Source organism: Fukomys damarensis, unplaced genomic scaffold (assembly GCF_012274545.1).
Source record: "Fukomys damarensis isolate Sample0158 unplaced genomic scaffold, DMR_v1.0_HiC HiC_scaffold_1, whole genome shotgun sequence".
Lineage (NCBI taxonomy): Eukaryota > Metazoa > Chordata > Mammalia > Rodentia > Bathyergidae > Fukomys > Fukomys damarensis.
Window position 1 is genome coordinate 57942077 of NW_022900913.1, and position 26994 is coordinate 57969070.

Consider the following 26994-nt stretch of genomic DNA (forward strand, 5'->3'; position numbering starts at 1 on the left):
TAATTTTTTTTTTTTTTTATTGAACTTGGGTCCTTGCGCTTGCAAGGCAAAGCAAGCATTTATTATCTTTCACAAATGTTCTTGGTTTGCTAAATGACATGCAAATATTACTAGAGCAATATTTTAAGATAGTTAAGGTACACTTATTCATCAACCTCTACTATAATTAAATAATAACTTACTCAGGTACCACTGTTTCTTTAAACATTTTATAGAAATGAATATTTGACTAGAGCAACTGCAATGACAATGCAGGTGTAGTAAGGAATCAAGTGATGAAAAAGGCTCTCCAGCAGCGTGTTGAAATGAAATAAATATCAAAGTACCAGTTACCAAGGACTAAGAGCAGTGATTCAGAAGATTAAAGGCCTCTCAAAGGGAAAAAAACCTTATTTCTTTTTCTGCTGTTGCTTCTATTCTTAATTACACATACATTCATTTCAAAATATTAACAAAATGGTTCTTAAAACCAAAGATAAACATATACTGACTGATCTACAGATGAAATTTTAAAATTCACCCATTCAGCCCCAGCTTCAGAAATTTTCATGCACCAGTCCCAGGGTAAAATTAAGGCTATTAATTTTTAAATTAATGGGTATTTTCAAAGTCTCCCCCAAATTCTGATATACATCTCTCCAAATTAAAAATTAGTACTCTGAAAGATAAAAAGTAAAAAAGGCATTTGGACAAAATGTTCTAGAAAAATGTAAAAAATACATACCATTAGCTACATAGGTAATCTTGCATAGAATGTTTTCCCTGCTGATCTCCTGGTCTCCCTCTGGTGGGCTTACCAAGGTTTGACAAATCATAGCAATATTTATTTTGGCACGAACACATCGGTTATTTAGCTGCCAAAGCAAACAAAAACAAAAATGTAGCAGTATAGCAGATATTCACTATTTTGTAATTTCTAGTGGCCTAAAACTATATTAGTTTAACCAAAGCCATAGCTCTTATCAAAATCTCCAACAAAATCTAATAAGCACCAATAAGTAATACTTACAAAACTGATATTAAAAACCAGAATTATCCCTCGTAAGTAGTAACTGTAGCTAAATCCAAGTAGAAACTATAGTTCTGTAATAACTGATAGTTGTTCGCATAGTAACTGGGAAGTTGCCTACATATACTACCCTTTGAACTGTTTTACCTAACCTAGGAAAGAAAAACAGCCCTGGTGGGATGTTCCCAGCCATGACTGTTGCCTCAGACAATACATAGGCTGTATTGTTCCGCAGTCAATCCAATGTAATGCAAAACCAAAGAAGCATTAACACATCAAGTATGGGGGTCAGGGGATATTTATCCCCTTTGCCCCGCACTATGTATTTAATTTTACATTGTACTTACAGGAGCACTGTCATGATCCACAGAAAAATTACAAACTATCCAAGTTTCAGGGTCATTTTCGGTCAAGGCTGGTATCTTTCGAATAGCAGAAAGATACAGTACATCTCGCTGAGAAGCAGGCCATACTCTCTGGAAAAATTAAAAATTTTCTGAAAATTCGAATCACTTTTTATGCCGCTGGCACACAGGACCAAAAACAAAACAAATGTCTTTGAAGGTGCATACTGTCAAATTTTAAATGGAAAGCATCAGGACACACACCAAAGGATTAATTACAAACACGATGTCAATGGCTTTTCAGAAAAATACAATCAAAGGAATGATAGTCTATTTTTTCTTTTTCATTTATAGCAAATTTACCATTTTAATCATTTTTTTAGTGTTCAATTCAGTAGCACTGATTACATTCACAACGCGATGTCACCATCACCATTATCTATTTCTGAAATCCAACATCATTCCAAACAGAAACTCTGTAACAATGGCCTGCTCCCCATCTCGCAGTCCAGCACAAAGTTCTGCTTATAGACTCAAAGACTCCTTTGATATAACATATCTGGAAGAATTCAAAATCATCAGATCAAATATTTCCACATAAACGTACACACAGAAAAATGCATGTGGAAATGACAGAACTTAGGTTTCTGATAACTGGGACTACCTACTTTTATTTATTTATTTTTTTTTCTTTTTGGTACCAGGGATCGAACTCGGGGCCTTGTGCTTGTGAGGCAGGCAGCAGAACCACTGAGCCAAACCCCTGGCCCTACATACTTTTAAATATTAAAAAATAAACTTTTATCCTTTTGTTTCCAGTACCAGGGATTGAACTCAGGACCTTGCGCTTGGAAGGCAGGTGTGGTGCCACTGAGCTACTATCTGGCCCACTTTTATCCTTTTTAAGTCACTTTTACTTTGGGCATTTAGCACATTCGACTGAACTTTGTGCTTATTATGCAGTGCCTTTCTTGATTATTGAGTGCAATAAATAGCCAAAAATTAGATGTCAGCACCACAAACATTTGCAAAATGAAATGGTTCATCATTTAAAGATGCAAAATTCCATGAAGCTGATGAAAAGCTGTGTTGATGAAATTCATGTGAAGCAACAAAAATAAGATTGTTGGCTTCACATGCAACTGCCCAACACTACTTCAGTAAAGAACCAGTACAGAAGGCCCCAGCTACTTAGGAGAGCCCAAGTGGGTGAGAGAGCTTGGCAACACAACAAGGCTCTATATCTCAATCATAAATGAAAAACACAAGAAGCCAGATGTGGTGGGACAACCTATGCTCCCAGCTCCATGGTTGACCAAGGAGATCTTAACAAGATCTTGCCTAAAACAAAAACAAAACAAACAAAAACAATAGGGCTGGAGGTGAAGCTGAGTGGCAGAGCACTTCCCTATCATGCCTGAGGTTCTAAATTTGGAAAAAGAAACCTCATGAATATGTATCTACAAAGCTGATAAGAAGAATAACTTAAATATCAGGAGACAAGTAGCTTTCTTCAGGATATTATGAAAGACGTCAAATTTAAACAAAAATATATAGTATATCATTTGATTTTGTTGACAAAATTACTCCAGGACAATATTTTCATTTTAAGAAAAAGCAAGTAATTTTAACTTCATTTTGTTACATACAAGATGTTACTGTAATAATTTTATCTTTCAAACTTAATATTGAACTCTCCTATCTACTATTCACCAGGCAGAATATATTCAGTTGTTTCTCAGGATCAATTATTTGCAGGTAACAAAGTTCTTCTTTTGATTCTAAATTATTGGTTATCTGTCTTCATTGCAAACATAGGGCAATCAATTAGTATTTTAACATTTATTAAATTTTAGATTTCACATCAGACCGAAAACCTGTATTATCATTATATTTCTGAAGCAGCTACTTGGTAAGATGAAGCACAGCTCACAAATTATTCATAAATTATTGTCTCTGTGTGCTCTAGTGTAAGACTAACCTCTCAGAGAGCATAACCTTGCTTTGAGATAATTCACTTAGATCACTTTCATTTTTTAATTTCAACACAAGCTAATGCTGAATGTTTTATTTATTTATTTTTTTGGGGGGGGCGTGTTTTGAGACAGGGTCTCACTATGTAGTTGAGACTGACCTGGAACTCACGATGCAGCCCAGGCTGGTCTTGAACTCAAGTGATCCTCCTGCCTCAGCCTCCTGAGTGCTGGGATTATAGGTGTGTGTCACCATGCCTAGCCAATGCTAAATGTTTCCTGACCTTTATTACTGCTGTCAGGGGAGTGATTGGGAACTATCAGGGTTTTTTTTTGTTTGGTTTGGTTTGGTTTGGAACTGGGGATCAAATGTGGGACCTTGTGCTTGCGAGGCAGGCAGCAGAACCACTGAGCCAAATCCCCAGCCCGGGTACTATCATTTATTAACTACAAACAAAGCCTAGGCATGGAGAAGCAGTAAAAGGGTCTCAAAAGGCTCTTTCCTAGACTTACACTGTGCACAGAGATTAACTATAGAGCTTGAACAAACACTTGTTTCTAGATTGTATTTCTTAAGATTCTTGCCTGCACATTTTCGGCTCTAAATGAGCTACTTTTCAAATATACAATATTCATGAATTATTAATTAAGTCTTTGGGTCATTTATATTCCTACCAAATTTTACTCTATGCCAGAGTCTGAATTGCACTGGCACCTATTGGATGAATGATGAGATCTTTACCTTGTGCGTCTGATAAACGATGATTGCATTATCAGCTAACGTTTCCACCACGTGAAAGTTTTCTATAGTTGCTGAAATGAAGAGAGTAATATTAGTAGCCAAAAAGACAACACAACATTTTGCTCAAATGTGATGAAGTCATTTATGCTGAAAGTCAATTACAGATGTGCTCGATGGGTAAAAGGAACAGGATCCTGCCCTACCTAAGCTAAATACACATGGAAGTTATTAATCTCAGGGCTACAGATTTGCTTTCACTCTGCAGATGGTGACTGTCACCAGGAAGGAAATCTCATTTTCTATGACCCAATATTCATTGTCCACAGCAAGAAAGCAATTCTAATCACTATGACATTATGCAGAGTCAAATAAATCCCGAACATGACAGCCCATCTCTCTTCTTAGTTTATTTAAGTTTAAACTGTTCCACCTACAGGCCTATGTGACTGTATCTGTGAAAAAGGAATGTCAAACCATCAACAATAAAAATCTTTTCATGTTCAGAAATATCTGTATTTATGGAACCTGATGTCTTAGAGAAACACATATATACTAAGAATAACTTTGACCACTGCAAGATTCATCTAGGACTTAACATGGAAACAAAACAGTTTAGGAAGAGTACACAATAAAAAAAAATTCAATTTTAGTCATGGCTTTTCCACTAACTAGACCTGTGCCCTCTAATAAGTGACTGGACTGATCTGAATTTTATTTGTATGTAAAATAACCACTTTCCTGCATAATTATGAGGCACTGTTTCAAATGATACTCTCTAAAAGCCATAGTATTTTAGAAAGCATTTTGAACAGTGAAAGATCTAGTTAAGATAACCTATGGGGCTAAGCATGTAGAAAAGTGGTAGTGCAATTGTCTGGCATGTGTAAAGTCCCATGGTCAATTCCCAGCACTGTAAATCAATCAATCAGTCAATCAATCAATCAATTAATATATGATTCTCAGGATATTTTCTATATTAACTTCGTATAGATGAGATATAGAAAACCAGACTGAATTTGCTATTAAATTCAAAACAGTAATAAGATTAAAATATATAAATAATAGCTTACTTTCCCAGTCATTGCGAACATCAACATTCCAGAAATAATTGCAGACTTCATGTCCTGTAACACCTTTAACTGCATGAGTAGCTTTCAAAGGATCCAGAACAATCCCATTTTCTTCTACTTCTCTTCTGTATACCTAAAAAAGACATATTAAAAAGCTGTTTGAAAAATCAAACCCCTAAAGTACAGATTTTAAAGCATGCTTTTAAATTTAGCTGCTTTTTATATTTGCATTCACGAAAATGTATTTATATTCTGCTCAAAGAAAAAAATTTCAAATTAATGGACAATAAAAAATATTTTTCCTTTTTCTTATTCTCTTTTCAGGGGTAGGGTCTTGCTATTACATCCAGGCTGCTCTTCAACTTGCTATGTACACCAAGCTGGACTCAAAACTCAAATTCCTCCTGATTCAGTCTCCCATGTACTGAGTAATCCACCACAATAGGCTACAAAAAATATTTAAAATGACAAATTGAAGGTAAACTTCAACTATGAAAACACATATAATAGTGAATGGAATATAATTCTGAGTTCTAAATAAATGTAAGTAGTCATTATTTACCAAACAGTCTCAAAAATTATTTAACATAGTCAAGAAGGACAAAATAAGCCTTGTAGAATATAATCTCTTGAAGGATGCTGATTTAAGTTTGCTTTGTTCAATGCTAAATCCCCAGCATTATAGAACAGTATCAGAAACACAGTAGGCACTCATCATTTTTTGAATTAAGCACTGAAAACTAAAATGGCAAAAAGATTATAAAAACATATTTTAAGTATCGAAGCTGTTATACCTTAAGTGCTGAGTAAAATAACTATTTCAAAATTATAGTTCCCCATTTTAAAGAACTTCGTGATAAATTCTTTTAAGAAATGAAGAAACATGTTATCATAGGAGAATCTGCTCTCAATTTATGGAGTAAGACAATGTCAGACATTTCACATTGTTTCTCTGTCAATGTCACAATTTGTCTTCCCAAACTACCTCCCCCTACTTTTTTTTTCACATTATAGGGACCACTAGTTTCCCAGTCACCCAAACTAACTAGACTTCTGATTTTTCCCCTCCCAGTACACACACTATTAAGCTCACTACTAATCTCTAAAGCACCCAACAATTTCCCACTCTTGCTTACCTATTCGAGGTCAACTTACATCTCCTTGTGCCTGATTTATGAAATGGTTATCTTGGTTTCTAGTCTCCTTCCTATCTGTTTAATCTTCCTAGAAGGATGCTTTGCATACAGTGGCTAACCTAGTGCTACAAACAACAGACTATTCTCCTTATTGGGTTGCTTTATGTTCCTCATAATCTAGCCCCAATTTTTCTCTATCTAATGATGTTGGGCTGTAGGAGCACTTTTATCTAAGCTTCATTCTGGGTGAAAAGACTCTGACTAGACTATCTTGTTCTTCACTCCTTCACTTTCTCATCCTTTGACAGAATGGTAAATACAGAAGGAGGAAAAGTGCAAGCTTAACTCACTGTCTTCTTTGCATCATCTTGGTCTGTTTTGGGAGCCTATGCCTGGGGGAAGATTGTCCAGCTATGCTGGGAGCATAATATTTAATTCTGGGCTAAAAAATTAGCAAGATTTTAAGGTAAAGATCTAAAGTCAAGTCAGGTTACCAAAATCATAGCTAACATTCTGGTTGTTCATTGGTTTGTCTTTTCTTCTTATTCTCTGTCCAAAAGGAGAGGAAATCTCAGCATTGATATGCATGCCATTTACTAGAATAATTCTAACCAACAGTCTATGCAAAAATCTTGAATACAGAATTTGTTTTCAAATTTTTGCTATCATTTCTTGTTTAACGTGCCTTAACCATATCTTTGTTACAAACTTGTTTCCATTTCTAGGTGGAGTTCAAACAGTTCGCCTCACTGTAAAACAATGCTTCCAGCCACAGAGTACTCTTTCTTTTCTAATTCTATACACCATTCATCTGTATTCTTTAATCATTACCTCAAATATCTTTTGAAATGTCAATATCCTCTTTTCTCAACTAAAATTTTAGCTTAGAGAATGATTAAATGCCTGCGTATCTTTAGCATAAGGCTTTGGGTACAAGGTAATTCAAATTCAATGCTGTTTCTGTATCTCTCATTTCTTTCTTTTTTTTTTTTTGAGAAAGCATCTCCCTAGTTCATGCTGGCCTCAAACTTACTAGGTAGCCCAGGATGGCCTTGAACTCATGGTGATCCTTGGGCTTCAGTTTCCCAAGTGCTAGGATCACAGGTATGTGCCACCACACCTGGCTTCCCATTTCTTGCTTATTTTCTGCTTGTTCTATTTAGGGTTATCAACAAGATTAGGTAATGAGATTCCAAATATCAGGAAGGGAAGACATTACACTGAGAGAAAGGACAAAGAGTAAGGTAAAGACCAAAGAGGAAGAGAAGTAAAGTGACATCTGGGTACAATGTTTAGTGTATTAAAATATAAGACAAAAAGAAATAAAGGGTCATCAGCTTGCTAACTGTGCCCTGTTCCATCTAACCCTCCAAATTTTATTTTCTCCATGGCTGAGGCAAAACAGACAGTTTCATAAAGAAATTAGTAAAAGTGAAATAAGAAAATAAAAAAATATTTTTCTTTCTCAGTACCTGTTGCTTTTCTGATTGTATGTAATAACTTTTTTTTTGGGGGGGTGGTTTTTGAGACAGGGTCTCACTATGTAGTTGAGGCTGACCTGGAACCTCGAACACACAGTGATCCTCCTGCCTCAGCCTGCTGAGTGCTGGGATTACAGGCATGCGCCACCATGCCCAGCTTGTAATAACATATTTTTAATAAAAATATTTTTCATTATAAATTATTTCCATAGACAAATTACTAAACATGACAACAAAAATGCTTCTTCCATTTTTTTCTTTTTGGTACTGGGGATTGAACTCGGGTCCTTGTGCTTGTGAGTCAGGCTCTAGAATCACTGAGCTAAATCCTCAGCCTGGTTCTTCTATTTTTTATGGCTAGAAAAATAATCATTTTATTAGCAATCGAAATCCACCTACTGCTTTCAGAGACATTAATGCATTACATGTACATATACTTATTTTCAAATTGTCTCTAATATTTACAGGCTTACAATACTGCTCTATTTTTATACAGAATTAGGAACAGTCTATTAAGAAGCTAATTCCTAGTAACTTTCTGCTAATAAGAACTGAACTTCATAAAATATAAACATTTTATAAAGCTTGCATTTTAATTATGATTAATCTGTAGAAATATACAGTACAATTCTATCAACTATCCACAACTGGGTACAAGTATATATAAAAACATTTTACTATGGTCAGAGAGACTTCTTACGTGAAATAGTGGCTTTATTCCTAACATGCCTCCTGCTGTTTCCATATACTTTAAAAGAACACATTCATACTTTAAAATGAAACTATACATAGTTGTTTGACTCTTTTTTTTTTCTGGCTTCAAACTGTTGTTTTATACAGATTTAACCAGGACTGAAAAGGCAGGATCAATGGACTTCATTTCTGATATCTCAATCTTCTTTATTACCTGACAAAGTTCCTTTTTGTTCTCTTTGTCACGAGTTTCTCCAGGATTTTTTTCATAGCTTGTTTTCTTGAAATTAGGATCTGTGTGAAGTACATACATTGCCTGAAAAAGTCATCTTCTAATAATTTTGTCTTTTTCATAAGCTGTTTCCTCTTTTTGCTTAGATTCTGGTTCTCCACAATCTTCTTGCAACTGAAGTGTTTCTTGCTATCTTCTTTCTAATCATAAGCAAAGCCATTTCAGCTTTTTGTCTATTTCATTTTCCTCCTCTGGAGATGTGCTATCTTTTGCAGATATCATGATTTTTTTTCTTTAAAGCTATTTTTAAAAATTTCCCCAAAGTATGGGTCATTTAAATCAACATCAGAGGGAGTTCATTTTCACTGCCTCTTCAACAAAAGCCTTCTATTTCTTTTTGAGTTTTTAATCTTTCTTCTCTAATAATTGTTTCCAAGTGATCAATTCATTATCTTTTCCTTCTAATTTGTTTTCTCACTGTCTTTTCTGCACTTTCTTTAAGAGCAGAAATCTACTTTATTTCCGTTTCATTTTGCTTACCTTTTATTTTTCTTGAATAACCTGCAAGAGCTGCCTATTATTTAGCAATTTGCTCATCATCATCCTTCTTACTTTTGTTTTCCCATCATCTTTTCCAGTGATTCTATCATTACCTTATATGTAGTTTTTCTATTTCCTCTTCAACCTCACTAGAGGAAGCTAAACATCTTTGAAAATCTGTGTCCAAAAGTTCTTCCTTTTTTAGTTTCTGTTGAGTGTTTTTTTTTTTGTACTAGATGTTGAACTCAGGACCTTGCACTTGCAAGGCAGGTGTGGTGCCACTGAACTTAAATCCCCCTGGCCCTGTTGAGTGTCATGACTGCTTCATGATTAGTCTCATCCCCAGTAATCTCACTGTTGATATTCTCATTGCAGCAGATGCAAAATATTTTGAAATAGATGCTGTTAAATCAACTTCTGAGGACACCTCCCTAGTTTAACATCTGAAATAAACCCCAGATCAGTGAAAGAACAACTACTTTCGAATTCCAGCCATCACAACTCTCATTAATTTTACTTGATATTTTAGGAGAATCACAGTCCATTACTGAATTGTATACTTCAGTCATTTGAAGTGACAATCTTTCAGTTTTTCTCTAAAAGCCCAATCCTTCTCAGGAGCATCTTCAGGAATTCTTAGTAACTCTCCTGGTCCTTGAACATACTCTTCCTTCATATTCTCCTTTCCAAACTCTGAAACACATAGCTTTAGAGAAAATTAACAGCTCTTTTGGGCTTAACTAAGTTGAAAAGAGGAAGTAAATCTTTTGCCTTTAATCTATCCCAGTCCATGTTGCAAACTGCTAATTGACACGTAATCTCATCAGTCCAGTTCTCTGTAAGCATGATGAAAACCAGGTTCTTCTGGAAATAAATCTACCAAATAATTTTCATCTTCAGAATTAGTTTTTATATTTCCTTATCTCTTACAAGATCAGGACCACTGTCACTTTCATTATCACCCTATCTTCATGATCTTTGCTTCCATCATCAGATGAAGCTCTACCAACCTGTGATTTCATCTTCAGACTCATCACTTTGCATTTCACCAGAACTGTTTGACTCTCCTTCCACATCATCTTTGTCAGCGATTTTACTACCACTATCTCTTGCTATTACAAATGGAGCCATGGCTGCTTTTGGTTTTAGAATAACTGCTCTTGAGAGATTTCACAATTTCAGAGGTGCTTGTATCTACTGTCTTTAATTTTCCTTTGAAAAAAGACTCTACATTGCTCAATTTTTTTTTTTGTATTTTTTTTGTATAAGATTTTTGCTGTCATTCTTGGGATTTATTTTTGAATCTATGACTTACATAAGCTTTTCATTTACTGAATTCTTTCAGAAATAAATCATTTTTATTTCCAGGATCCTTTTGAGTAACTTTCTTAAGTTTCTTTTTCTCCTCAATCACATTTTTTGAATCTTTCTTTTTTTTGTCTGGTAGGTTTTCTTCTTTATTTTTTTTTTCATTCAGTGCTTTGCTATCTAACATAACATGATCTCTCAGAGAGAGATCAGAATCAGAATATGAAAGGCCATAAAAATGTTTCAAGTCCTCTGTAGTGCTATGGCTCATAGCATATTCTCTCATCAACAGCATAGTTCAATTTGAAGTTCTGTAATGAAGTACGGCTTGACAACTCTTATCAAGTTTGACTTTTTAATTCTTTTCTGGCATTTCCCCAAATCTGGGGTCCTTTAGACCTATCTAAACCAGTAGTCACTTATTATTTTCACTATGTAGTTCAAGCTGCCCTTGAACTCACTATGTAGCCCAGGATGGCCTTAAACTCATGGCGATCCTCTTGCCTCAACTTCCCAAGTGCTAGGATTACAGGAGTACACCACCATGCCCGGCTCACTATTTCTTCTTTGGATGACATTAAAAGTTTTAATAACTAGGGCCAGGGATTTAGCGCCAGAGGTTCTGCCACCTGCTTTGCAAGCACAAGGTCCTGAGTTTGATCCCCAGTACCAAAAAGAAAATGTTTTACTGAATAAATTTTCAAAGGAACCAAGTAAGTCTTGAATCCCTCTTAGCCTCACAAGGAACCCTGAACTTATTGTAAAATAATCTGAAAATGTAATTTTAATTCTTATCTAATCTTCACTGATATTATCACGATAATGTCACAGAAATGGAGCTGCACTTAGCAATATACCATTTCAGCAGGAATTACCTTCATTTCTCCTTCTTCTACAACCAATTGCCAGTTGGCATCTCCACCTACATCCTGCAATGAGTAAGTCATATGGTTCTGCACCATTTCTTCAACCTTAAAAAGAAAAACAAAGCATGAGAATCCATATCTAACAGTTATGTCATAACATCTCAAACAGAATGGTATTCAGTTAATGGTATTGGCATTTACTTCAATTCAGAAATGATGTCCTTAGGAAGCTGAGGTTAGTTAGGTTGTACCTACTGTTGAAGAGCTAAAGTCTGCATTCTAGACACCAGTTAATGATAGAGGGAGAAGTACAGGGAAGGAAAATGCTTCATTCAAGTAGCATGGACTGGACAATCGTGCATCAAGTGACCAAAATAAGCCTTTTTGGAAAAGTGAAATACTGCACCCTTTCCTATGAAATACACAGATGATATCATAAAGTATAAAATCATGGAATACTAAAGTTGAAAGGAATACAAAGAAATTATTTAGTTTACTATTACTAAATTGAAGACTATGTACAGATATCAGAAAGCTTGATATGTCAAAGCCCAGCCTACAAAAAGAAGACAAAATTTTCCTTATTTCACTTATAAACCCCTTTCATCATTAATATTATAAACCAACTTAAAGATAAACAAAGCTCCTTTTATTTGATTTCAATTTTACCGTTCTAAATTCTAGTAAGGACAATGCTAATAATAATAATAATACGTTCAAGTATTTATATACAAAGACCTCGTAGTTCATTCTTTCACAATTTCTTAAACTTTTCTTTACCTGCTCCTCAATGTGTGTATGTGTGGGGAGTGTTGCAGATTAAAACCAGTGCTTCCCACCTACATCCTCAAAAGGAGCTATACCTTCAGTGCTACTAAACGTCTTATATTAAGTAAATTTCAATGTAATTTTGGCTTTTTCTCTACTATAAGTTGCCCCTAAACAAACAAATATAAATACATATTTCACGCTCCCAGAAGCTTTAAATTTATTTTTATAAGATTTCACGAGAGAATTCTTTGCAAATTTTCCCAATTCAAATGTTTTAAAACAGAACTGAAGGGCTAAACACTGTGTCAACAAAATGATGTTATATAATACATTAAAAGCAGAGTTAGAAAATACATATATTGTACTTTGTTTAAAAATTCATTCCTATACTTATTTTGCATAAAGTCTACTGAGTTCATTAAGGACACTGAACAAAGAACTAGTTTAGACATGTTTGGAAATAAGTATCTCCACTGTTTTGAGGCAGAAACTCTTACAATTATTAAAGCTGGCTACATAATCTTTCTAAAATAAAGAATGTTACAGTGATGTATATATTACATATATATATATACAGTGTAATATATACAGTCATGTATATATTACAGTGATGTGTGCTTCTACACCATCATGTTTCCTGGCCCTTAGAATGTACTTTTGGTTAATGAAAGTAAGTACATTTTAAGTGTCTCCTGATTTGACTATCAAGATTTTGATAAAAATATTTATGCTGAGATTCTGCAATGTGTTTTTTTTTTAACTGTTTTTTATTCCATTTAGACAATGTGAGGGATGTTGAGTTTCAGACTTTAGAGAAATTTAAAAATTTAACAATTTTCTATAATTTTACAAGGTCCTACCTAGAGAACATAATTTCAGGTACTACACAGATAAACCTGGGTGCCTCTTTAACTCTGAAATCTGTTTTGAGAGCCTAAAGATCACTGATATGAGACTGCAAGTTACAATACAGACAAAGTACATCTGGCTTCCAAAAGAGGAATAATAATGTTACCTTGATTCATTAATCTGTCACAATGTGACTGGAAGAAATTTTTTATTTTCTTTAGATCCTGAGATCTTAACACAAACTTTAAACTTTTTGAGTGAGCACTTTTAAGTAAGAAACAAAGAGGTAAGTATACTCTTGTGTTTCTTATGAGATAAGAGGCAGAAAGAAATGCTAATCAGAAATACTCTATATTAAATGGGTTACTTGTGTAGAAGAATGTGAAAAGGGTATTATTCTGTTACAATGAAAGAATCTGGTTTAAAAGAACTAGTTCATTTGCTATAAACTACGTAAACAATTTTATTTTTGTTTTGGAGATTATTTACGAATTAGGTGTTTCCAATCCTTGAGAAATAAGGTATTTTTGATTTATGTTTTGGTCCAAAAGAAACTTGATTCCTCAAATACAAAGCAATAGGAGGTAGCACACATTCAACAGTATACAGAAAGCACACTTAACACCGTCATTCTAAATGGATTAAAATGGTATTACTGTAACAATTACCAAGGCATCAATGCAAAAACAGTTTTAAAATATTTTGTTTTACTTTGACTTAAGAGGGCCTGAGGGACGGGAATTTAGCTCAGTGGTTCTGCCACCTGCCTCACAAGCACTAGGACCGAGTTTGACACACCCGTACCAAAAAAAAAAAAAAAGCCAAATGGAGAAACAAGATGTAGCTGTGCTGTGCCCCTAGAAAATTACAGAAACAAAAGTGCTAAATTACTGTAGTAACTTGTGCAAAGCTTTCAGCATGGGATGGTTGGTATGTTATCTTCCTTGTGATAGTGACATTAAGATAAAGAGGACAGGTGATACAGATCTTACTAAAATGGATTTCATGTTCACAGAGCAAAACAAAATATCCAGTATTTCCAGAGAGAGGCAGTGACTTGGGCACTTGTAGTCATATTGACACTTCATATCTAATCTAATAATCTGCTCACTTTACTGTGTAGTTATGACTCTATATGTCAAAAAGATGTGGAAAACAAGCGGCCATTAGGTTTGATAATAAGAATAAACACAAAACCCAATTTACTGTTAAATAAGGCTCAAATTTTTATATTTCAGAAAAAGCTATTACTGGTAACATCTGCTATCACTAAAAAACAAACCAAAAACTAAGTAAAAATCATTAACGCAGTCCAAATATTCCTGTCTTAACTAGATTAAGTATACCTCTAGTAATCATGACTTTGGTTTTTCTACAGCTGAAGTGAGCCCATACTGTATGTACCATCTTTGTGCCAATGAACTTTGAAAAAACACATATAAGACATATTTGAGATAAGGGAATAACTACTCCAATTCTAACCACCTCAAACTTGAATCATTAAGTAGAATGTAACTTTGGGAGGCTACTAAATTTGATTTTTCTAACACTATTAACACAGAAATCTGCAAAGAAAATGGCCCTTTGATGGTATAAACAAAAGTCAAGAAATGCTCAAATACAATTCATATCTCTTTTCCTTGCCCTTATGAAAAAATACAATTATGCTTATTATTTTTACAGTTACAAAAACAAATGGGCTTGTAGGAAAGAAATTTATTAATAACAAATTAACAGTGCAGTGTTAACCCAAAGAAAAACAGACAATGGCATGAATAGTAAGTTGCCTAAGGATATGTAGATGACTAGGAAGCAAAAATACTACCTGCAGTCAACCATACTGGCAAAATTAACTGAATTATAATGTTCAGCGTCAGTACAGCAAAATTCTGTACTGGGCTGGGAGGGTAAGCTGGTTCAACTTTCTCATTACCAGTTTAGCAGTAAGAATACAAAGAAGTTTGAAATATTTATGGCTTTTGTGCCAACAATTCCACTTTCAGGAATATATTCTAAGGAAATAATTGGATGAGGTATATATATAAGGATATCTTATATGTAAGAATGCTCACTGTACAACTATAATAGAGAAAAACTAAAAAACACCAAATGTTCAATATAAAGTGAGCAGGTGAACTCAGCACTCATAAGTCATAAGTATGTAAGAGACATACACCCTTGTTTACTGCTAGGTAGATGAACCTAAATGTAAAATTTTTAAAAGGTTACAAGTAGTTTATATAGAATTAACTACCTTAACACACAAAAAAGAATATTATGTAGGTGTATTCATCAACATGTGCCTTATTTTTTATTTTTATTTTGCAGTGCTGAGGATGGAACCCAGGGCCTTACATGTGCAAAGCACAAACTCTATTACTGAGCTTCCCCAGCTCAAGTTGTTTTTATTTTTACTTATATTTTAAAACAGCATCTCACTAAGTTGTTCAGGCTGGCCGTACACTATGTAGCCCACGCTGGCCTTGAACTCATGGTGATTCCCTTGCTTTCTGCCTCAGCTTCCTGGGGTGCATATCATCATGTCTGGCTCTGTTTTTATGTTTTTAGAGAGGGTCTCATTATATTATCCCACCCCGCCTCAAACTCCTGGGCTTAAGTGATTCTCCTGACTCAGCCTCCCAAGTAAATCTAAGACTACTGGCATAAACCATTACACCTAGCTTTTAATTTTGCATCTAGACACTAAACATAAGTGATTATTACCTTAATTTTAACTATTTTACTTTTTAGTTCTGCTAAAATTATGTATTCATATACTAAACAAAGGGTAAAATAATTACAACAATTATGTTCTTATACAAATAACAGAACTCGCTTTTTTTTGCAATGAGACACACCATAAATCAAACTGCAAATGTACTGCACATTCTTCAACTTTTTTTAAAGAGGATTTTCTTCCCCTCTTTGATTTCAGAGGTAATATTTTTAAGGATAACTGTATTTTATGAATAAATATGACCAAAGTATCCATTTATAAATCTAAACCTGGTCTTTCTGAACATTTAAAAATTATTTTGCAATTTGTGGTTATAGCCATTATTTGAAGAACCCGTGGCCCACAATTCTAATTTCTAAGATTTGGAGTAATTCTATTCCTAATAGTTGCCTATCAAAAAAAATTCAGATCGTATTTCCCTGAAAATAAGACCTACCCCCAATATAAGCCCCAGTTAAAATCATCAGCCAGATAGTTGCATTAGTACAGCCACTGCAACACACACAAAAAAATCTACTGAATTATAAAACGTTAAAATATAATTAAATGTAAATAATATTAATACTTAAAATAAATAATATACATTATAATTATTTGTAAATACTCAATCAGCTATCTTTGGACAAAGGCAAATGCCAATGTAAACAGACAAACTTGACACATTGCTAAGTCATTAACTGGAATACAGACAACAGGCATAAATAATGTGTGCACTTGATAATGAATGAACATGGTTGTGTCCAATATCAATCTTCATAATTCAATATGCCATATGTTGAAATGGATGTTACTTAATGTACGTGTATGAAATAAACATTTTCTGAATTCTGATGCCTATAATTATTTTCTGCTTTTAATGTACACCATCATTCTTAACTGTCATCATTTTGTTGCCACTCCTGTATCCTAAGTCTGGAAATTTGGTGAAGCTTAGCCTGCAAGAGGTCATGACTCAGGTGAAGAACTCATGAGATAAAATCAGCTATGTTGCCAATGCACTATAAGCAGGGTACATAGACAAGAAGCGCTCATTTAAGGAGATCTTTATTGCTGCCTATGACACTGAGGCCAATGGTTTTCTACAAGGGTTCTACAGGAAATGGAATCACAAGAAATGTAGGCTGGAATTCAGGGTTTGGAGAATTATGATGATATTCCAGAAGAAGATGAATAAATGTAGATTTCTGTACATGAATAAACTCAGACTGCTGTACAACATGGAAAAAAAAGACATTCCTGAAAATAAGCCCTATTATTTTCTTCAGAGCAAAAATTAATGAAAGACTTAAGTCTTATTTTTGAAGTTTTTGACAGGAATTCCCTAGTAGATAGACATATTTGATCTGAAGCTATTTTCATAGTTCTGTGTTTGATTATCTTACCTAATCAGGCTTATGATCATCATTTATTAAAAACAGGACAGGCACGAGTCAAAAATTATATATGCAGCAAATCCAAATCATCAGAGACTAAGAAGACTTCTGTATAGGAACTGATACAAATGATAAAGAAATGAGGCATATTGGTATATATATATCTGTCATAATGAGTGACCTGTTTATTTTCTTAGCTCATGTTTGTTCTGGGAGAATGGCTGCATAAGAGTCAAAGTCCTCAGCGGTAGTGTTATCTTGCTATCAGAGATGTCACAGAGATACCAACCATTGAGGACTCAACTGTAACCATTGGTATAGGGAGTTCTCTTTCGACACACCACTTGAAGGCTATCCTAGCAAGTCACATAGGCCTACAACAGACTCACAATTTAATCAACAGCTAATTCTTATTTTTTTTTCAGCTTTAATTGAGTTTACTGGTACATTTTAGGGATACAGTACAGTTACATTCATTGTTGGGATCTTGTACCTCCTCATGACAAGTCTTGATTCTCATTTTTTCCCCTTGTCCCTGCCCTCCCTTTACCCCCTCCTGCCTCCCCATCTACAACCACTTTATCTCCATCTTTTCATTATCTCACATTTTTTTCTTTTCCCTTTTTACGCTTCCCCTACCCATCCCACCTTCCCTACACCTTTAGCTCCTTTCTTCCTATTTCACAATGTCAGTAATCTTATTAGGATCTTCTGTATTACTGCAGATTATTCACACCAGAGAAACTACTTGGTATTTACACATGTGTGCCTTATTTATTTCATTTAGGAGTATATCTTCAATATGTATCCATTTTCCTATGAATGCATCTATTTTCTCATTCTTTATGGCTGAGTAATATTCCATTTTATAGAAAAACCACATCTTCTTTATCCAGTCTCCAACTGATAGGCAAATAGGCTGTTTCCAAGTTTTAGCTATTACAAACTGTGCCGCTATAAACATGGGTGCACATACTTCTCTGTGATATGATTCTTTTAGTTCTTTTGGAAAGATACCCAGCAGAGGGATGGCTGGGTCAAATGGAACCTCCAGTCCAAGCTCTTTGAGGTACTATACTGATTTCCATAGTGGTTGCACCAGTCTACACTCCCACCAACAATGGAGAAGGATTTCTTTCTCTCCACAACCCCAACAACATTTGTTATTGTGTGATTTCTTAATAGCAGCCATTCTTTGTGGGGTGAGGTGGAATCTCAGTGTTGTTTCCATCGGCATCTCTCGAATGATCAGTGATGTGGAACATTTTTTCAAATATTTACTTGCTGCTTTTACTTCTTTGATAAATGTCTGTTAATTTCGGATGCCCATTTTTTAATTGGGTCTTTATATTTGGGGGGGCTGGTTGTTTTGAGTTCTTTATATATTCTTGATAAGTCCTTTGTCTGAGGAACAGCTGCTAAAATTTTTTTTCCCATATTGTACGTTGTCTCTTAGTTCTGCTGATGGTTTCTTTTGAAGTACAGAAGCTTTTTAATACGATAAGATCCCAGTTACTGATTCTATCTGCTAGTTCCTGTGCTACTGAGAATTTGTTCATAAAGTCTTTTCCTATGCCAATGTCTTCCAGAGTTCTGCCTAACTTACCTTCCAGCAAGTTTAACGTTTCTGTTTTAATATTTAGATCTTTAATCCATTTGGATTTTAATTTAGTGCATGGTGAAAGATAAGGGTCTAATTTTAATCTGTGGCAGGTTGACATCCAGATTTTCCAACACCATTTATTAAAGAGGCTATCTTTCCTCCACTGAGGATGGTCAGCTCCTTTGTCAAAGATGAGGTAGCTGAGTACATCTGCATTTGTTTTTGTGTCTTCCAGTCTGTTCCACTGATCTTCAGGCCTATTTCTTTGCCAGTACCATGCTGTTTTTATCACAGTGGCTTTGTAGTATAGTTTCAAGTTGAGAATTGTTACACCTGGTGCCATGTGTCTGTTGCCTAAAATGGCTTTTGCTATTCTAGGTCTCTTATGGTTCCAAATGAATTTTTGGATTCTTTTTTCTAGTTCTGTGAAATATAGTGTTGGAATTTCAATTGGCATTGCCTTGAATGTATATAGCAGTTTTGGTAGTATGGCCATTTTCACTATGTTGAGTCTTCCTACCCAGGAGCAGGGGATATCTTTCCATTTTTTTATATCCTCTTCAATTTTTTTCAGAGTGCTGTAGTTTTCAGTGTAGAGCTCTTTGGCTTTTTTTGTTAGATTGATTCCTAGATACTTCATTTTTTTGGATGCTATTGTAAAAGAAATTTTTTCCCTTATTTCTCTCTCAGTGAGTCTGTTATTTGTGTATAAGAAGGCTAAATCAATAGCTAATTCATAAGCCAACTCAATAATATTTTATAGCCTACTTAGCGCAGTTTCAAGCTGGTTTCTGGCATATCTGGACTTTAAAAAGATGTTGGAGTATATATAAACTGATTGTGGTATTATGCTTAAATGATATTTTAGGTTTATTTTTTGCTGTGCTGGTGATCAAATCCAGAGCTTCGTCTATGGTAGGCAAGCGTTTTACCACTGAGCTACAGTCTCAGTCCTTGGCAAATCAGTAAAACTGATGCCATACTTTCACTTAAGTTTCTTAATTACCAAAATATTACAAAATGAAGAATTTGCTTACCTAAAATATTTTAAGAAAGTATATCATTAAATGTATTTAAAATGTATTATTACATATAATGTAACATGTTTCTAATGTTATTAACATTAAAACAAAGAGCAAAAAAAGGTAACAACCTTCTTATTTTGCTTAATACGGTATAGAAATCTCTTCAGAATGTAAGATTATAAAATGTACCAACTCAAGGCCAGGCGTGGTGGCTCACACCTGTAATCCCAGCACTCAGGAGGCTGAGGGAGGAGGATTGCTGTGAGTTCGAGACCAGCCTGGGCTACATAGTGAGTTCCAGGTGAGCCTCAACTATATAGTGAGACCCTGTCTCAAAAACAAAAAAACAAAAACAAAAAAATCTACCAACTCAATTAAGTGACTAATGTAATTCAACATCGTGTTGAACTGAAGAATTTCCCGGTTTCTTAGCTATAGTAACTGTAGATCTAGATCCAATGCTATATTCTCAGGTGATTATACAGACTCATTTGATAATGTGGGGTGAGGTAGTGAGATATCCTCTGACATAAGCCATCTTATCAACTGAGAATTATTTATTCTACGGGTGGTGCCAAACATGAGGTGCAGTTTAATCAACAGTTAAATGCCAGTGCCCAAGTCTGTTAATAACAACAACAAATGCTTTAGCAAGGACAATGAATATTGCACTTGGAAGAATTCAGATATTTTCTTTATTGTTACCTCATGTAGCATATAAAACAGCACAATAGTCAAAAGCTAAAACAAACCCTGATCAATCTTTAGCATAATATATTAGAAAAATAATTTACCAACCACATAATTTCTCTTAATTTATGTATACAAGTTACATTAAAAAGTTACACAAATGCCAGGGATTTAGCTCAGCGGTTCTGCTGCCTGCCTAGCAAGCACAAGGTCCCGAGTTCAAACCCCACTACCAAAAAAAAAAAAAAAAAAAAAAAAAAAAAGTTACACAAAGAAAAATATGAGCAGCTGCTCTTCAAACCTTGATGAAGTACTTCAAGGTTTTCAGCAGTACTATGTCTCTATAGCTAGGTTCCAGGTTTGGGTTCTAAGGCCAAGTTGTTAGGCATTATTTATCATTGGCTTACATTCTTCCCTTGAAATCATCACATTTTCTTTCATTTAAAGCCTATGTATTTTTACAATTCAGAGAAAATGGTCATCAGTACTGATGGGGTTTAGTCTTTAATTTTATTACTTTAAAGCAAAGTGGAGCTGCTTAGCAGAATAAACTAAAGTCTCCTGATATTAACTAGTTTTCTCACTGATGTTATGAATAGAAGTCATTTTTTGAAAAAGCATGCATATGTGGATAAAGAAATAAATACTGTATTATATCTCGTTATGGGTAATTTCTAATTAAGAATTTGTTAAATGTTTTCTCAGAGGTTCAAAGCAAAATTAAGACAATGTATTTCAAGCTTTAATTTTCTTCCCCACTACAGTTAAATCTAATGTAAGCTGGGCATGGGGGCGCATACCTGTAATCCCAGCACTAACTAGGCTAAGGAAGGAGGATTGCTGTGAGTTCATGAGTTCAAGGCCAGCCTGGAGTGCACAGTGAGACCCTATCTCCAAAAAAAATCTCCTAAACAAACTAATGTAAATTTTGTTTCTATATATAAAATAGATCTGCTTCAAACAGGAGTTTTATAAACTTTTATTTTAATACCACATAGAGAAAAAAATGAAGATAATTTTGATAGCTAGAAAAAATTATGCTATTATAATGACCAAAAAAGGAGCCCATTTACTGAGCATTTACTCTGTTCCAGGTTCTAGCTAAGTTAGAAAATAAAACCTGCCCAAGATCACACAGCTAACCAGGATTTAAAATAGTCATTTGATTAAGAAAACTAACATAATAAATCCATTACCATAAAAATACAAAATCGAATGGCAAAAATATGAAAATTAAAAACTTTAAAAAAAATTTTTAAGGGCTGGGGGTGTGGTTCAGTACCAGGCAGACTCCTTGCCTGGCACACAAAAGTCCCTGGGTTGAATTCCCAGCACGCCCCCCCACAACAAAAAGAACCACCACCACAATAAAAAATGTATGTATATAATTTCTAAGCTAATGCTCATGCTAAAAAAATATTCCTCTGGTGGTAGTTTGATTTTGGAGACTGCATATCTTCCTGTCTCAAATTCCTAAATGTTGAGTGAATGCTACGTAAATTTAGGACCAACAACCAACTTCAATAGATTTTAGCATGTAATCAGGAACATTAATTTATAATACCCACAGGTAATTTGCACAAGGAAAATATCATTTGCTCAATGGAGCTCAGTAATGAGACTAATATTTTTTAAAAAGTATTGCCTGGTTCAAAGTAACTAGGAAATATTTTAAATTAGGCCAAAATTGGGAGCATTAAAATCTGCTTTTATGCTGTAACATATCCTGCAGGTCTGTGATGACAGCTATTGAATCCTATCTGAAGAAACAGATATTACATGATATATACAGAGACCAGGTAACTGATATTTGTTTCAATTCAGTTTGAAAATTTTCTCGAGTACCTCCAATATGATGAAATTCCAAGCTATTCACAGTAGAGAACACAAAGTAAAGGGTACAGGCAAGCCTGACTGAGGAATTACTTAGTAGGCAAGGAAGGCCTTTTAAATGCTTATTGTTACTATTTAATATTCAAAATTAAAATAAGTGGCCTGAACAAGATTTCTAGGAATTGGGCAAGTAGGTTGAAATACAGCATAGAAAGACTCAAGTCCACTCTATACATTCATACAGTACCTGGGAGCTGAATCTGTGAACATCGTCAGAGGCACTGACTAGATCAATGGAAGACATGGAGGAAGAGCGACTATAGGGCTACCAGAGACAGACAAAGAAAAAACCAAGTAATCAGAACAAAGGCACAACAGAGCATTCAGTACCAACTTCCAAACACAAGATAAAGAAAGAGAAAACAAAGCACTATATGAAACAATCACAGCAGCAAGTGCTGACTTCAAGCACCTATTATGTATTATGTTCCAAAATCATTCCAAAAGAATGCAGTGCTTCCAATAATACAAATAATGCCACTTAATCCCACAGAAGAAAGAGATTTAATATATCTGGCTAAACCTCTGTTTAACTATTTAAACTAGCCACTTCCTATCCATCCATCCCCCCTTTCCCCATTAAATAAGAGAATGCTATGTTCAGAACAAGATTTCTAACTGTTGGAGAATGTACATGGAATACAACATATACTACAAAAAGTTTTACTACTTAAAATTTATGAAACAGGGAGAAAATTTATACTACAAGATAGTTCCCTTCAACAGTGAGGAATACAAAGAACTCTAATATTGGCTCACCTTTTGGACGAATCTATGAGTCCCCACAGAAGAAAAGGCATCTCCAGATGGCAAGGATGTAGGCCAATGTAATCTGACCTTTTCACTCTGTGACTAAAAAACATGCAATATTATGACAAAATGGTTTTTAAGTATATTTTGCAGATTAAGAATGGACACTGTTGCTTGGAAGTACTAACATATAATTAATTAGTAAACACTTTAGTGCTTATAAATTGAATACAACTACTTCACAGACATGAGCCTGGTCAAATCACTTCAGATACAGTCTCTTCTGACTCCATAAATACACAGTATAGTATTAAGACCAGGGATAAGTTCTTTGATTTTGCTTCTTGTCAGACCCTGCACTATCTGCATAGCATTATTTATCATGAATCAATCTTAACACCACTGCCAATTTTATTTCTACCGAAATTCTGGCCAAAGCATTCTAATCATTCTACTTTGTGTGTTTCATCAGAACCCACATCTTTACTTGCTTTATTATGTTCCTAAGAACATGTATTTGCCTCTTTTCAGAGAAGGCCAAAACCTGTTAAACTCACCTGTGACCTTCTTCCTCTTTTTTTACCTTGCCTAGTTTCTTTTTATCTCAATACTTACTAAAATTAATGCACCAGAAATTGTGCTGTGTTGCATGTGCATGCATCTAACTATACAGAAGATATCTGGTAATTTCTATTAAAAGCTATTTGAACACAAGGCCAATTTACTGCATATATATTTTCCCATGTTTGCAAATAATATAATAAAATGTGTGATCATTACTTTTTGAGACCCCTGTGCAATATATACTGAGTATAAAGAGGAAAATGATCTGAACCTGGGGAACTGATTTCATGGATTTCTGAAGCTTGCTACTTTAGAAAACTACTACACTGTAATTATATTCAACACATTGATTGACTACCTAGTACATGAGCAAATTCAGGGTCTGTTCCATGACTGTTTTGGAAAGAACTTTCCACAAAGTCAAGAACTGACTGAAATTAAATGACCCGACAGCCCCATAGGTACTTCTTTTTCTAAAGTTTACACTAAGTCTCTTAAGCCCAGCTCAGCCACTATACTGATATTCAGTAGAGCAGCATTTTTAGAGAAAAAAAGGATGTTTTGAATTGTCCTGGCTAGCTTCTCATTTCACAGGTTAGAAAAGAAGGCACAGAGAATTTAAGTGCTAAATTCACAACTACAAATTTAGGCAATGGCAAAAGCAAGAATAAGACTGAGGTATGGTGACTCTAGAGTTCACTGTTCTTCCCATAACAGCATAATGTAGGGGAAAAGGGGAAGTAAAATAAAAAACAAATGATAATATTTCAGAAGTACTGCAGGCTTCCAAAGCAGAGCCCATCAGGTTTTAGTAGAGCCCAATAGGAAAGTTCCTAATAAGTTTCTACTCTTACTGAGTGGTGTGTAGCATCTTTTGAGTATAAAAATTGATCAATAAGCTTTATAAATAAGTGGGAAATAAACTTTTTCTCATTCATTTTAAAAACAATGAAAAATAAATATGAGAGGTCAGTAAGTGATTTATTGTAGAGAAATTCTTCTTGACTATTTAAATTAGAAAATAGGAGTAATGGCTATGACTGCCTTAGTGATGACAGAGAATAGATGGGCCAATATTTCTATTCAAGATCATTTGTAGAATAAAACTGACAAAACAGAATATCTGCAGGATCTTTACTGCCACAGTTTATTCATACTTGCCAAAAAAGAAGGTAGGTTCTGTCATAAGTAGTATAGCTTAAAGAGGGAGAATAATGATAACTAAATAAAATCCATCCTTAAGTATAATCTAGTGGTAAAATGTAGTAACAGCATTGTTGCAGAAGTAAAGGCAAGAGATCAAATTAATATTGAAACTAGAGTTAAAACCCTTAAATGATTCCTTCAAATTCTACAAAGGGAGTAGGGTATGTATGCTGTGATTTTAATGATGACAAAAAATTGAACAGAGTAAAAAGTAAAAGTGGGGAAGAAACTGAAGATGAAGGTAGTTAGAGGCTATAAAAGAGTTGATAATAAAAACTAAATGGCAAAGAAAAAGAATAAAAACAGTCTTAAATTTTTGATCATCTTCCACTGAATTCATATGATACTTGGTGAAGGAAAATTCATTACTCAATATATATCTGCTGCAATAACAGCCAAAGAATGGTTGAGCTGGGTACAATGGTGCATGGCTGTAATTCCAGCATTCTGGGAGGCAGAGGCAGGAAGACTGCAAGTTTGAGCCCAGCCTGGACAATTTAGTGAGACAATGTCTCAAAATTAAAAGGGGTAAAGGTGTATGTAGCTCAGCATGAAGGCCCTGAAGTCTATCCACAGTTGGTCAACCGACCAGCCAACTAAAAAAATGTAAAACTGGATACTTCAAATGGTTAGTTACAAACTTAGAGGGTAAAAGGCAGAACATTTCCATTTTTAGTTCATGTTAATAGGAATTTCATGCATACTTTATTGTTCTTTCTATTGCCTAGAAATTAATCTAAAGATGGTGATGTACCAAGATTCTTCCACATTAATGACTCAATAAAGACAGTTAATTTTTTAGGTTTAAAAGTTCAGTTTTAAAACTCTATAAATATGAAATGCATGTCAAGGTACAAATGGTGTTAAAATGAATTTCAGCTTAGGATTTTTCATAATAATACCACACACACACACACACACACACACACACACACACCTGTTCTTCTATTTTATCTTGTCTGTCCAGAGCAGCTTCAACAGCATCAAAGAACTCTTCTTCATTAATCAGACTGTTTGGGCCTTCCTATTCAAACACACAAGGGAAAAAAAAGCAGATGATTTAAGGAAACAAAACACAGATAACTGTGGTATTAACTCTAGGGAAAAGTTTAAATTTGGCCCAATAAACATTTACTGAGCACATGTTTGTGAACTAGTCAATATACTTGACAATACTAACACAAAGATGAGTAATATATACTGGACAGTACTATTTTAGAGTAGGAGTCTCTCTAGACTCTAGGGGTTAGTGAACTATGGTCAGTGGGTCTAGTTTGCTACCTATTTTTGTATGGCTTTGTGAGTTCAGAATTTCAATCTGATAAGATTGAGGAAAAAATAAGAGTAATAACATTTCACGACAAGTAGGCATTACTTGAAATTAAAATTTTGGTGCCCAACCTGAAAGTTTTATTGGAACACAATCATGTCATTCATTTATATTATGTTTATGCCTGCTTTTCTGCTACAGTGACAGAGCTGAATACTTACAAAAGAGATAACAGACACATAAAATTGCAGAAAGCTAAGTGCAAAGTTGAAAAATATCTATTGCCTATGAAGCATATAGATAAGAATTCAAGGACAATCTTTCTAAGCAAGGGCAACTATTTAATGGAGAAAGAAAAGATGAACTGATGCCTGAAACCTGGTTAGATGGCAGCACAGTGGTCATCAATCATTTGGAGGAACTTGTTACAATGAAAATTGCCAGGTCATCATACCCAGAATTACTTTTCAGTGGGTCTTAGTATTGTCTAGGAGTCTACATGTCTCTCAAGTGATTCTGATGAAAGTGGAACCTCAGTTATATCAGAAGATAAAAGTATTAAAAAAAGTAGAAAAACAGAAACAGGTAGATTCAGCTGTGATGAATGAAGTGTAAGATGACTATTAAGTGGAACACTAACTTCAAATTATAGTAAAAGTAAAGCATGAACATGTAAGACTTGAGTTTGGGGTTACCCAAAATTAAAAATGTACCCCAATGGGGTAGGGCAGCCAGAAGGAGAAAGACATGAACAATTTCTGTAATGTTCTCAGTTACATTGATAACCCCATTAAAAATGTGTTATGTACATGGGCCATATCCACTAAACATTATGTGCTGAAAACATGTATGCAAAAAAAAAAAAAAAA

At 34.5% G+C, this 26994-nt stretch overlaps 1 protein-coding gene across 1 annotated transcript in view; it reads right to left on the minus strand.

Moving 5' to 3' along the window:
• The window catches only part of Cert1 (ceramide transporter 1), a 135103-nt gene that overhangs the window by 5503 nt on the left and 102606 nt on the right, over nucleotides 1-26994 (minus strand). Inside the window, exons 10-17 of the mRNA XM_010619153.2 lie at nucleotides 25793-25879; nucleotides 23095-23187; nucleotides 22523-22600; nucleotides 11404-11499; nucleotides 5139-5271; nucleotides 4069-4139; nucleotides 1357-1485; nucleotides 725-854 (exon numbers count right to left, since the gene is read on the minus strand). Coding sequence (XP_010617455.1) covers nucleotides 725-854; nucleotides 1357-1485; nucleotides 4069-4139; nucleotides 5139-5271; nucleotides 11404-11499; nucleotides 22523-22600; nucleotides 23095-23187; nucleotides 25793-25879 — 817 coding nt within the window. The remainder of the gene's footprint in view (nucleotides 1-724; nucleotides 855-1356; nucleotides 1486-4068; nucleotides 4140-5138; nucleotides 5272-11403; nucleotides 11500-22522; nucleotides 22601-23094; nucleotides 23188-25792; nucleotides 25880-26994) is intronic.